Genomic DNA, 13,027 nt, shown 5'->3' on the forward strand with positions numbered 1-13,027 from the left:
CAGCTGGGCCCTTATTAAGCCAGCTACAGCTGTGGCTGCTTTCCCAATCAGCCCAGCTTTCAGAGCTGCAGCCCTCTCCAGGGCTGCTTTTACCACTGCAGCCCTCCCCAGGGCTGCTTGTACCCTTCCAGGGCCGGAGCGGGGTGATCACCCCACTACAAGTAGCATAGCTCCCACTTTCTTGAACAAGAGAGTAGATTAATTATTGGTGACAAGGTCTAGCTGTCAGGTGGCATGAGAACAATGTGCTTGTTTCCAAGGCAGCAAGTGTCTTCAACTAAAGTGGAGTAAAGGGATTTAAACCCACAAATGTGACTGTTGAATTTGGCACTTTGTATCTCTTGAAACTTCAGAAGGAATGACATAGAAAATGCCTCACAGTTCTCATTCAAGCAAAAGAAAGAGGAAGCTATCTGAGGAAGAGGTGTAAACTCTACTTAGTAATGAGTTAATGACCTTAAGAGTAGGCTGTGTGATTCACCAGAGTAATTATTCTGTTGGATTCAAAAAACTGTGTTAAAAGAATGTTAAGATTACAAAAGCAAGCCTTCAAAAATTAGAAAATGCCAGGATTAAGTTTGCCTTTGCAACCTTAATCCTGGTCCTTTGGGCATATTCATTATGATAGTCTTTAATTACATGATTACATACTATTTTTTTCCATGGGCTACCTGCCTCATGCAGTGAACACTTACTTTTATCCTTCTCATTCCGTGTATGGTCCCAAGCCTTACTAATGGCACACTACCCAAGCGCTGCTCTGAATACAAAATTATTAATTTCCTTGTTTGCATTTTTGTGGCACTCATCTGAGTGTTTCAGAAGTAGTAATGTATTTATTTTTGCAACACCTTTGTGAGACTAGATGCTGATATTAATCCCATTTGACAGATCGGGAACTAAAGCACAAAGAGATGAAAAGCCAGAATTGTTGTATTTATTAATTTTTAGAACCTGTTTAAAAAAAAAAAGTCACAAGTGTTTTCTCTCTCCTGAGGATTAAATAAAAGTTTTATTTGTCCTTTCCTGAGGTAGGAAGGACATGCCCAAAACATTTCAAGTCAGTAAATCAGGTTTCCCAAATTGGGTCTTCAGCCTGGAGTCCTCCGAGGTCTAGCCCCAGTGCAAGAAATTTGGGGCTAGATATGTAAAAGGATCTAGGTGTGTAGCTGCCACTTTAGGTGCCTGGATCCCAGAATCAGGCCCCATTGGGGATCACAAACCCCCCACTCAGTTGCTGCTAAACTCTATAGGTGCCTAAAATTGCTGGTGCCTAAATTTTTGCAGTGAAAGTTCCTTAAGTCCATATGTCCCTGCCCCTGCACATGCACATTGCAGCACATCCAGACACCAAAGCCACAGTGAGATTCACAAATCAGGGGAAGACAGGAGTTCTTCCACCTAACGCCTGCAGTGCCCAACCTAGTAAGAGTACTTAGAGGTTGCCTTCCGAATGGGGCGCCCATAGGCAATCTCACACAAAAGGAGACAGTTGGGGTGAGAGAAGGAAGAGGAGGATCTCTGTTGTAACTTTTAGCCCAGTGGCTAAAATGCTCACCTGGGATGTGGGAGACCCTGGTTCAAGTCCCCCCTCTGCCTGAGGGGGACAACAAGGGATTTGAACTGGTATCTGCCACCTCCCAGGTGAATACCGTAACCTTTGGGCTCTGGGATATTTTATTGTGTCTTCTTCAGTCTCTCTGGTTGAAGCTGTTCTACTGTGATAATTAAAAAAGTCATAGGGCCAGGGGAGAGAGAGAGAGAGAAAACAAGCTTGAGAATGACTCTGCAGTCTGGTGATTAGAGTACTCACCTTGGAGTTTGGGAGACTCAAGATTCAGTCTCCCTGCTCCAGTGACTTCTTTTACTGTATCCACCACGGTGGAATGGTTTCAAGAGGAGAAACTGAGGGAGCCCCACATCAGAATATTTTCCAAGCACTTTGAATTTGTATAGCACTCTGTGTTCAAAGCAGATATGTTCAAGTAGATAGTGAAGCAAAAGAAAATCACAGTTTGGCTACAGCAGACTGGTCACAAAAAGAGGGAAGGTATAGGTGAAAATATTCAGAAATGAGTAGCTTTCTTGAGATAATGATTATTTAATTGATTGTTTTAAGACTTTAGGGAGAGATTTAGCAAGTAGGATTGTTAGGCTGCTTCATTGTTAGCTGGATGACAGGCCAGTGGATTTCCTCTAATCCTACTCTGCTATATAACCCCTGAAGAAGAAAAAGTTGTTATGCTGACTCAGCCTATTAAAAACTTGAGGTTTCATGGTGATGAACGTAGAAGGGGTAGCAATACATTAAAGAAGATGAAGAAGTTTTAAAATCAGGTTTGACAATGACTGCTATGCCTACATTCACAATTTTTTAAAAAAAGCTAACCTGGGGAGTGTTTCAGTGGAGGGCATGAGAACGCAGTTGAGTGAGCAATCAGAATACAAGCAATGGCAATTAGAATGGCAAGGAAAACAAGTAGTCACTGTCTGCATCATAGGAATCAATGATGAAACATCCAATCTTATTTCTAAATAAGTTGCTTACACAATGGAGTTAACAGAAGTAATAAATCAGGGAGTTAAATATCACAGTTGACTTGTGCAGGCAGCAGTGAAATTTGCAAATGACTAACAATGAAGGAAAAGTCAAAGTAATTAACAAATATAAACAGAACAACAAACATCACAGTCATAAGAACAAATTAATATTTGAGATGGGAGTAGTTGACTGGGGGAGGGGGACTGGATGACATGAAAATTGAGCTGCAAACAATTAACTTACATCCCCAAGATTTCCTGTAAATTTTAGCCAATTTAATAAAGCGCAAGAAAAAAGTTACTCATCAGGTAATGCACTATGATAACATATTGAAAACTGAGCACTAAATGCAACTTCAGGACCTTCACTCCTCAGGCTGGATGGGGCTGGGAGCAATGCTAAACCTTGAAGTTTTTTATGGGGGGAGGGATTAATATAAGCTACTGCCAAACACCCCATTGCAATCAACATGAGAATGTAGGGCAGATGGCTAAAAAAAAGATTGGGACTCAAAATGAAGGAGTTAATGCATACTCACACTTCTGGGACCTAAAGTCCTTTGGGCATATCACACTTGAGTTGCTGGGGAGAGTTCATATTTTGGATACTTGAAGCCCCTTCTGAGAAAGAAAAAATATGTGTAATTGGTCTCACTTTCTAGAGCTGCTATAAATCTCTCCTGAATTTTTATTGTGATCCCATATTCTACAGCTTTTATATTAGCCCTAAATATTTGCTTCAGGCCAAGTATGTTTTGAAACTTATATGGCTCCAATTGTCAACAACAAGACATGACATTCCCAGTTCAGAAAGGGAGTCAAATATTTTTAATGACTGTCTGGTACAAGGTTATGGAAAAAATAGAAATTTGTTTAATTGTCTACTTCTTAGATGCTCTTTAAGAGGAAAAATACTCTAATCTCATTTGTAAAGTACTTCATTATAAAAACATTCCAAAGTGCTGTAAGATTATAAATGAGCTCAAAATGTTGGGGGTGATGAGGTAAAAGGAGGGTGGCTGTCATAGTTAAGAGTTCTCTCCCAAAAGTTTGTACCCTGCCTGTACAAAACTGAACTAAATCAATTTCAACTTGTGCAGCAGTGTTGACGTAGCTTGGAAGATAAAACCCTTTGTTTAAGCATTTTAAATGAAAGACATGAAGTACATCGCTGCCTTCCATTTGTTAAATTAAGAGACTGTTTAATGCATTTCCCTTATTGTAGTTTGCATGCTTTGAGGACTCAAGTAATGTGTATATTAAAGGGATGGATAAATTGCTATCTTTTAAATGATCAATTAACATCAGTACAAATTACATCATAGATAAAATATATGAAAGAAAGTAAGTGAAACAAATTAGCTTCCATTTAAATAGCCATGTGGGCTAAGGAATCAGATGCATAAATTTAGACTTTCCTTCTGGCTAAACCTTGCCTCTTGGATGTTTGTACATTGCACCCATTAAAGTTACCAGGAGACTCATGCTTGCATCTGAGGTCAAAATTTGCACCATACAACATTTGGCATTTACTCGAGTGTAAATTCTGCACACATCTCCACTGAGTGGAGCTGTAATATTTTTATTTTTTCTATCTGTCTTTGTATTTGTCCTCTTCTCCTGCCCATGTTTCAGTGCCAGAGGTGGCAGTAAAGGCAGTTTACTGTGTTTAGTTAGTATTCATTACTATACTATAATCAATAGCTTATAACTGATGTGACTGATCATTAATATTTTTACTCATTCTTTTTTTTGTTACACAGAGTCAGTACAAGTTCGTGTGTGAAGCTATTCTTCGTGTTTACAAAGAAGGATTAGTTCGACCACTGGATTCCAGTTAGTACAGCTGTGAAAGGATTAATTTCATCTTCTAAAAACACTGGTTGTCATAAAGCCAGGGTCTCATTTCTGTAGGTGACTAGAGAACTCATCAAAATCCCATGGGAAGTCAGATGAGCACATTTGAGCTGTGGCACTTTAAATTTCCATAGACGATTACTAAATCTTGTACAGTATATAGAAGAAATTTATATATGTATATGAGAGCAGTTGTGCATAATATGCATTATATACATATTGAAAAGAAATAATCAAGGAAACTTTAGTACATAACCTGCATCTTTTACTGCTGCAAAAACAAGTTTTCCTCTAGAATTTACTTTAACCCTGGTGTTTACCATTCTAAAATACAAAAGGAAAACCAGCAGTATTAATAAAAAAAGTGGCCCAGTTAATGAGGTATTGAGTGTCTTCATCTCCTATTGAAGTCCATGGGAGTTGCATGCTAAACACCTTGCAAGATTGGGACCAAAATATTGATATACAAAGTAGAGTTGGTCATATTATTTGGTTCCTGGAGGTTTGTCAAACAATTTACATAAATAGAATGCCAAGGGCTAAACCCTAAACATGTCCATTAAGAGCCGGAGCAATTAAAGAATTAACTCCCATCAACCTGATTGCAAATATGCCAGTTATACTAATTTATATTAATAAATCAAACATAGCATACCTGACACGCAAACTAATGCTGCTTTGCAGGTTTTACTGAGATCTTCCACAGCTTGAATTTTCCATTTTCTTGACCTTTCAGTAGTTTACCTATTTCCCGTAGTCTCTTCTGCTCTACTCCTTTGCACCCTAATACGGTACTTACTTAATTTCACTATGTTTTCTTGTGGTTTTTCTCTTTATAGACTGAAAACATTTAAACTAAAGGTTTAAGTCTCATTTATCTTTGTTTCCCAGTGTATTTATTAGTTCTCACATGCAGGAGTGGACTAATATTGCACACCAACTGCTAAATGGCTTACTATAAATGCAAACTGGCCCAATCCAGTGTCAGAAAAAATGTACTACTGAACCTATTAAACATGTTGCTGCTAATTCAAGGTGTAAAACTTGCAAGGACACAGAGGCTACTAGTGTTCAGATGATAAAACATTGACTTCATTGCCATTCAATAGAAATCTTATTCTAATTCAGTGGAATGCAGTAGTGTGAGGTGCCTCTTTCATGTTTCTTTCCTTTGTATAAATGAAATTAAGTTCATATGAAGACTTCTACATAAAGAGAGAGAATGTGTGCATTGCTAAATAATTCACCCTAAGGTACAATGGTCTCAGTTTCATTTCAAAGGGGAGAATTGGACTTTCTGAACAATATAACCACAATTGTATGACATTAATTTATTCTGAATACACTTTTTGATTGTCCTAGATAATTCTGCATTTGTGAATAGTGTGTTAATTTTTTAAAAAATGTTCTATGAGATTGTATATAATTCTGTTATTTAAACATTCGTTCTAAATAAGGGAAGTTGTCTAAATTTATATTGGGCATATAAGCCAGATGTTTATATGTGTGTAAAAAAAAAAATCTAATTTTCTCCTAATATATATAAATATATACACACACACACACACATGCATTTTAGAACTATAATTTGTATTATGAATGCTATCATTTGTATTTGACAACAGATTATTTTATAGAAACTACTACACCTGGATATGCCGCAATCTTTGATGACATCCAAGAGACTTTTTTTTCAGAAGAAGATGGTTTGAAAGCAGGTGTAGTTCATTCTAGATCACTCACCCTTCTGTTGTGCAGATTGGTCCCTTCTTGGAGATTACATCATTAGTCGTAGTTGCTGGGGGAGAGGTTTTTGGTACTTTTCTTTAGTCAAGACGTTCATGCTAGTCAGAACAAATGGGGTTATATGGCAGCCTAACTAATGTGTATTGGTTGAAGAGTGAGTAGTTTTTGATATTCTTTCAAATATGCTATTCAAGATTTAGCTTGAATTGGTGCTTGTCATATATTGAACCACTATCATCTGGTGGATTAGGCATGGACTAGAATTAAAAAGAGTAGTTCTAGCCCAGATTCTGATACTATTTTGCTTTGACTGTGGCAAGTCATTTAACCTCTCTGTGCCTCAGTTACCCCATATATAAAATGGGGCTGCTCGTGCTTATTACCTTTGTAAAGCACTTTGGAAAAAACACATGAAAAAGTGCTATATATGTGCAAATTATCTATTATTATTATTATCCTTATAATACAAAACTTTTAGGTGTTAAAAATTGTTGCTGCTGCTATACTGGAAATTTGGTCAACTGCAGAAGGCTCAAAGCACTAACGGAGCCATATCTCCCATCTGATTCACTGTCAGGAGGTTTCCTTTTATGTCTTTAGTCCCCTTTGCATCCGATCAGCACTTTCAGAAGTAGCACTGCCTCCTCCCCCACCCCCAGCCTCCAGGTCCTTGAGAAGAAGTGCTGCTTACAATTCATCTTACTGGCAGTTGATAGTGTGACTGGAGCCAAAACAGAAGTGGAGAAAAGAGTATAAGAGAACAGCATGAGAACTTTTAGAGACTCCCTTGTGGTATACATTTGATTCCTTAAACTATTTCATTATTTTTAACTTACTTGTGTTCCAGGAGGTTAATGTGGTTTTGCCACTAGTCATGCTCCTCTTTGTGTCAACCATATAACATATTTACCAAAATGCAATAAGTTTCTTCCAGTACTTAACTCCAGTATCTTCCAGCAGTTCTGTACAGCTTTGCCTTATACGTTAACGTCCATGTAATGTTAAAAGAGTGTAATCAGATTTTGCTATATGAAGCTTTTCCTTTTTGAGATGGATATATCTAGAGAAACGATTGGATTTTTATTTTGAATTTCTTCAATTAATACTTGGATTCTCAGAGAACATATAAGGCACTGATACCTGCTGTAGCATTAACTTGAAATAGCCGTTTAAAAAGACAATTTGATAATATCTGTAATTAGTCTATACTTTTTAAGATCAAAAGAGTAAATCTTAATTTGAAAATTTACCAGTACTTTGTCTACTACTATTTCACAGTCTTGCTGGGTTTTGCACATGTACAGTGAGCCTTTTTTTTCCTTTTCTTTTCTTTTTTCTTTTTTTTTTTTTAAGTGCCCGACATGGACCTTCGGGGAATGAATGCCTTCCTTTTATCGAATAATGTGTGGTGATTTTGCACGGGGTTATAAAACCTTAAAATTTGATCTTGCAACAGCAGCATAATAAATGAAAAGTCTTTTCAACTCTGATGTTTTTGTCACAACTGAATAAATTTAAGCAAGATGTGTGGGTAATTATATATGCATATAATAGTTACTTGATTATTAGTATGAGTTAGGCTCTTAACCCCTAAAATACTTACTTGCCAGGGTGGAGTAGACAAGTAAAAGGAGATGCTATGAAGTCAAGAGTCCATATAAACCAACAAAAGCATGCTTACCTCATTTTTTCCTGTTAGTATGCAGTCTATTAATTAAAATAGTATAGTACTCAAAATTCATAGCTTGGAAAAAATAGGATTTATGTATTCTTGTCCACTGGAAAAAGTACTAATATTTATTCTTCTGAAGTAAGAAAGGTAAACTTTAAACCAAAGTAGGTTTATATTTGCTACTCGAGTAAACCAAAATGCCTGTTACAAGTGTCTCCAGAATTTTGTCAAAGGAGCACTACAGAGCCCTGCATGTGATGTTCCATAGCTGTAGTAAGAGTGGCAGATTTTACCATATTTTGAAAATAAAAATGGTGCCATACACCCAATTATGCCTTTAGTATATTATGTCTAATCCAGTTAAAATACAACCAAAAAGAAAAGAGAGCTAAGATTACATACTTGTTATATAGTACTAGTTAGGCAGACCATAAATATACCATATTGCACTTGTGGGATTGTGCCAAAATATCCCCACAAATTCTTTGATTTTGTTGGCAGTAGCCTTGCCATTAGAGCTTTGTACTCAATTATGTGTAATTAAAACGTACCTTAATTGTTCAGCAATATATTTGATCGTACATCTGATTTCTCTTACCATACATCTAATTTTTTGCTTTCTATGAAATATTCAGTACATTGTTTTGAAATAACAGAAGTGCTGAAACAGTACTGAATGGTATGTTTGTTTTATTCCAAATGTAATAATTTAATAATTAACCAACAAGAAAAAATGGTATTCCTAGTAGGTGGTGTCCTTATGTGCCAAAATGAAAATGTTAAAATAAAACAGGTGTCCACTAACTAAAAACCCTGCTTTAAAGGCCTGCTGGGTTCACACTTGATCAAGTTAAAAATAATCAAAATAGTGCAACTAAAACATTAATATGATCCCTCCTCAAACTTTTTTTACGATGGTGTTATTCTGAAATGTCCTTAAATAAAGCATTTAGAAGGAAATTGATTTTATTCATTCACATAAAGACTTTCTAGAAATAATGTGCAATAGGAAATGTTTATATTTCCATTGTTAACCCTACAATTATTCTAATTGTTTAAAAGCTTGTATTAATTGAAACTATATAGAAGCTAAAGTTGTTTCATGAAACACTTTTGTTCAAAAGGAATTGAAAGCCAGGTGAATCATTAATTCATTATTTAAAACATAATGTTTTGATTAAATGTGTTCTCTTGCATGTAGGATCTGACACTGATAGTGTTAGAACACAGTCACCTAAGATGGTTTAACAATAGCATTATATCAATGGACTAAGCATGATAATTTTATGTTATATGATTGGTTTCAATCTTCAACATATTTCTTTTTCCAATCATGCAGTTGCACAGTACAGTAGACTTCCATATAAGAATGGTTATACTAGCTCAGACCAATGGTCCAGCTAGCCCAGAATCCTGTCTTCTGACAGCCCAGATGCTTCATAAGGAGTGAACAGAACAGGGCAATTATCGAATGATCCATCCAATTTCATTCAGTCCCAGATTCTAGCAGTCAGAGCTTTAGGGACACCCAGAACATGCAATCTCTTGGCTAATAGCCATTGAACTTCATGAACTTATCTAATTCTTTCCCCTGGCAACAAATTCCACAGATGAACTGTAACTTATGGGAAGAAGTACCTCCTTATGTTTGTTTTTAAACCTGCTGCCCGTTAATTTCATTGGGTGACCCCTGGTTCCTGTGTTATGTGAAGGGGTAAATAACATTTCCTTATTTACTTTCTCCACACCAGTCATGATTTTATAAACCTCTATCATATCCCTCCCCGGGCATTGGGGGAAAGAGTAGAGTGGGGGTGGGGCCTGGGCAGGGTGCGGGGAGCACTCCCCAGGATATTAGAAACCTCTCCCCGATAGTTGTCTCTTTTCTAAGATGAACAGTCTCAGTCTTTTTAATCGCTTCTCCTATGGAAGTTGTTCCATCCCCCTAGACATTTTTGTTGCACTTCTCTGTACTTTTTCCAATTCTATATATCTTTTTTAGATGGGGTGACTAGAACTGCACACAGTATTCAAGATGTGGGCGTACAATGGATTTATTTAGTGACATTATGATATTTTCTGTCTTACTATCTATCACTTTCCTAATGGTCCCTAACATTCTGTTAGCTTTTTTGACTGCTGCTGAACATCGAGCAGATGTTTTTAGAGAACTGTCCATGACAACTCCAAGATCTTGTTCTGAATGGTCACAGCTAATTTAGGACCCTGATTTTTTATGTACAATTGGGATTATTTTCTCCAACGTGCATTACTTTGCATTTATCAACATTGAATTTTGTCTGCCATTTTCTTGCCCAGTCACCCAGTTTTGTGAGATCCCTTTGTAACTCTTCTCAGTCAGCTTTGGACTTGGACTATCTTGAGTAATTTAGTCTTGTCTGCAAAGTTTGTCACCTCACTTTTTACCCCCCTTTCCAGATTATTTATGAATATATTGAACAGCACAGGTCACAGTACAGATCCTTGTGGGACCCCTCTATTCATCTCTCCAATGTGAAAATTGACCATTTATTCTTAACTTTTGTTGCCTATCTTTTAACCAGTTACTGGTCCATGAGAGGACCTTCCCTCTAATCCCATGACTGATGGTGTTGGACTTTGTCAAAGGCTTTCTGAAAATCCATACACTATATCAACTGGATCACCCTTGTTCACATGCTTGCTGACCCCCTCAAAGAATTCTAATAAATTGGTGAGGCATGATTTTCCTTTACAAAAGCTGTGTTGACTCTTCCCCAGCATAGCATGTTCATCTGTGTGTCTGATAATTCTGTTCTTTACTACAGTTTCAACCAATTTGCCTGGTACTGAAGTTAGGCTTACTGGCCTGTAATGGCCAGAATTGCTTCTGGAGCCTTTTTTAAAAATCGGTGTTATATTAGCTATCTGCCAGTCATCTGGTACAAAAGCTGATTTGAGAGGTTACATACCACAGTTAGTAATTCTGCAATTTCACATCTGAGTTCCTTCAGAACTCTTGGTTGAATTCCATCTTGTCCTGTTGAGTGATTCCTGTTTCATTTATTAATTTGTTCCAAAACCACCTCTGTTGACACCTCAATCTGGGACAGTTCCTCAGATTTGTCTCCTAAAAAGAATGGCTCGGGTGTGGGAATCTCCCTAACATCCTCTGCAGTCAAGACTGATGCAAAAAGTTAATTTAGCTTTTCTGTAATGGCCTAGTCTTCCTTGAGTGCTCCTTTAGCTCTTTGATCGTCCAATGACCCCACTCATTGTTTGGCAGGCTTCTTACTTCTGATGAACTTTAAAAATGTACAATACATTATATCCACAAGCAATAGGATTTGCCATATTTCAGAGTTGTGGATTTTTTGCAATAAACAAATCCTTAGTTGATTGTGCAGTGCACTGATGTGCTTTTAAGTTTTTCCTTACTGGAAATACTAGTTCAAGATGTGCAAGACAAGTATATATTATAATTTGCACCATCCATTTTGCATAGCTGAACTTTCTGTAGCTAAGTAGCTTCTTAGCTTCTAAGCAGGGATACTTTGTAGCTAAGTAGTTTCTTAGCTTCTAAGCACAGCTATTTTTTTAACTGAACAAACTTTCCTTAAATATTAAGAACACTTTGAACTCAAACTGCACGTGTGAACTGCTCTGTACTAAGATATGGAAAAGGGGAGGGGGAATGGATAGAATAGGAATTCAGTGAATTCCAGAAAGTGGTAGCCATTAGTACTGCATGTTTCATTTATAATATAGTAAAGGCTCCACTAAATATTTCCAAAGAGATACCCAGTAAACTGTACTTTAACAATGGTTTGCCAAAAAATATATATATATTGAACTTGTGCCCCTTTGTGTTTCCCTGGTTTTGCTTAAGACTTTTTGGAGGGGTCTCAGATTATATTTTTTACTCGCTGTTTCAGCTGAATTGAAGGAATTATGGTTTTGAATCTTCCTTTATCCAAAATATTAATTAATCATTTAAGTTAAATAGGTGTTAACATAAGCGGCAAGAGTTTGACTAAAATTTCTTTTCAGTTTTCGGTTGCTCAGCTTTCACTGCCTTAATTCTTGTGATGTGAGCATTTCAGTAGTTCTCTAGTCATTGTTGGTTCTGTCCACACTACAGACATTTTTTTCAAGTTTCCCATTGTTGCTAAAGCCAATTCAGCTTTACCAGTGTTAGCAGCGTTAGTACCCCTTGTACAGACAAATTAACAGTTGCCATCTTTGTTTTGAACACCATATTGTTTATATTTGCTGCAAGTAGAGTTAGATGGTGCTTAAGTCTGCCTACGTTAGAACTCTTAGCATTTGCTTTAGTTCTGCTGGTGTCAGCAAAGTGGGAATTATTTGAAAAAGCAGAGTGGGGGGGAGAGAATTCTTTTTAGGGCAGTCAAGACCTGAATTTCTGACTTAATAAATGAGCACAACAAATTCTTTAAAAAGAAAAGTCTCAATTAAAACATGATAAAAAAGTGAAAAAGACACTAGTCCCATTTTTTTTATTTTCCTTTAAAATGTTTTTATATATGTTATTTCTGTAGGAATGAACAGAGACCAATTTTCCTGCTTAATAGAAAATCCTGTTCATCACGTTTTTTCCTATTGAAGTTGACCTATGAAGGATATAGTAAAGTGGACTTGTGCCCTTTGTGGCTTAATGATGTGTAAAAAAGGCCTGAAAGTTGTATTTCTTAAAAAAAAAAAAAAAAAAAAAGGTTGATGGTTGTTTTGTTTTCTGCTTATTTTTACATTATGAATTCCTTGGAAAAGTCCATGGTGACTAAAGAACTTGTAAAGTTATGACATCATAAATGTTGAGGACTTGAGAAGGGAGGGGATTGTTAGCCAAACAGCTGCCTACCACATAATACCAATGAACATTTTGGGGAAAGGATGTCTTTCCTAAATAATCAATCTCCAGCCTTTTACTTTAGGTGAGAACGCTCACAGCACACTTGCTGTCAGACCTTCAAGAAGTCCTCTGGAAAAGAACTGATTTGACATCCCTGATATTTCTAATATTGTTGGGGAGGGGGGAGCAGCCCACTCTTTCAGGTCTTCAAGTGAGCAAACATTATTCATTTAAAATCCTTTGTAGATCACCTTCAAGTTTTACCCAGAGAAATTAGGTAGCATTCTATCCAAGAGGAGGAAAACTGACTAAATCCTGTCTAGGAAAGAAAGTTCAAAATACCTGAGTGTCAGCTTAGGTAA

General features: G+C 36.8%; 1 protein-coding gene across 3 annotated transcripts in view; it reads left to right on the forward strand.

The window, feature by feature from the left end:
• The window catches only part of PTPN3 (protein tyrosine phosphatase non-receptor type 3), a 339,148-nt gene extending 329,432 nt beyond the window's left edge, over positions 1-9,716 (forward strand). For all 3 annotated transcript variants that reach the window (XM_045007229.1, XM_045007230.1, XM_045007231.1), the window contains exon 27: positions 4,305-9,716. In XM_045007229.1, coding sequence (XP_044863164.1) covers positions 4,305-4,382 — 78 coding nt within the window. In that variant the 3' untranslated portion in view covers positions 4,383-9,716. The remainder of the gene's footprint in view (positions 1-4,304) is intronic.
• Positions 9,717-13,027: the final 3,311 nt, after the last annotated feature.

The sequence above is a fragment of the Mauremys mutica genome, chromosome 2 (genome assembly GCF_020497125.1).
Source record: "Mauremys mutica isolate MM-2020 ecotype Southern chromosome 2, ASM2049712v1, whole genome shotgun sequence".
In the NCBI taxonomy this organism is placed as follows: domain Eukaryota; kingdom Metazoa; phylum Chordata; order Testudines; family Geoemydidae; genus Mauremys; species Mauremys mutica.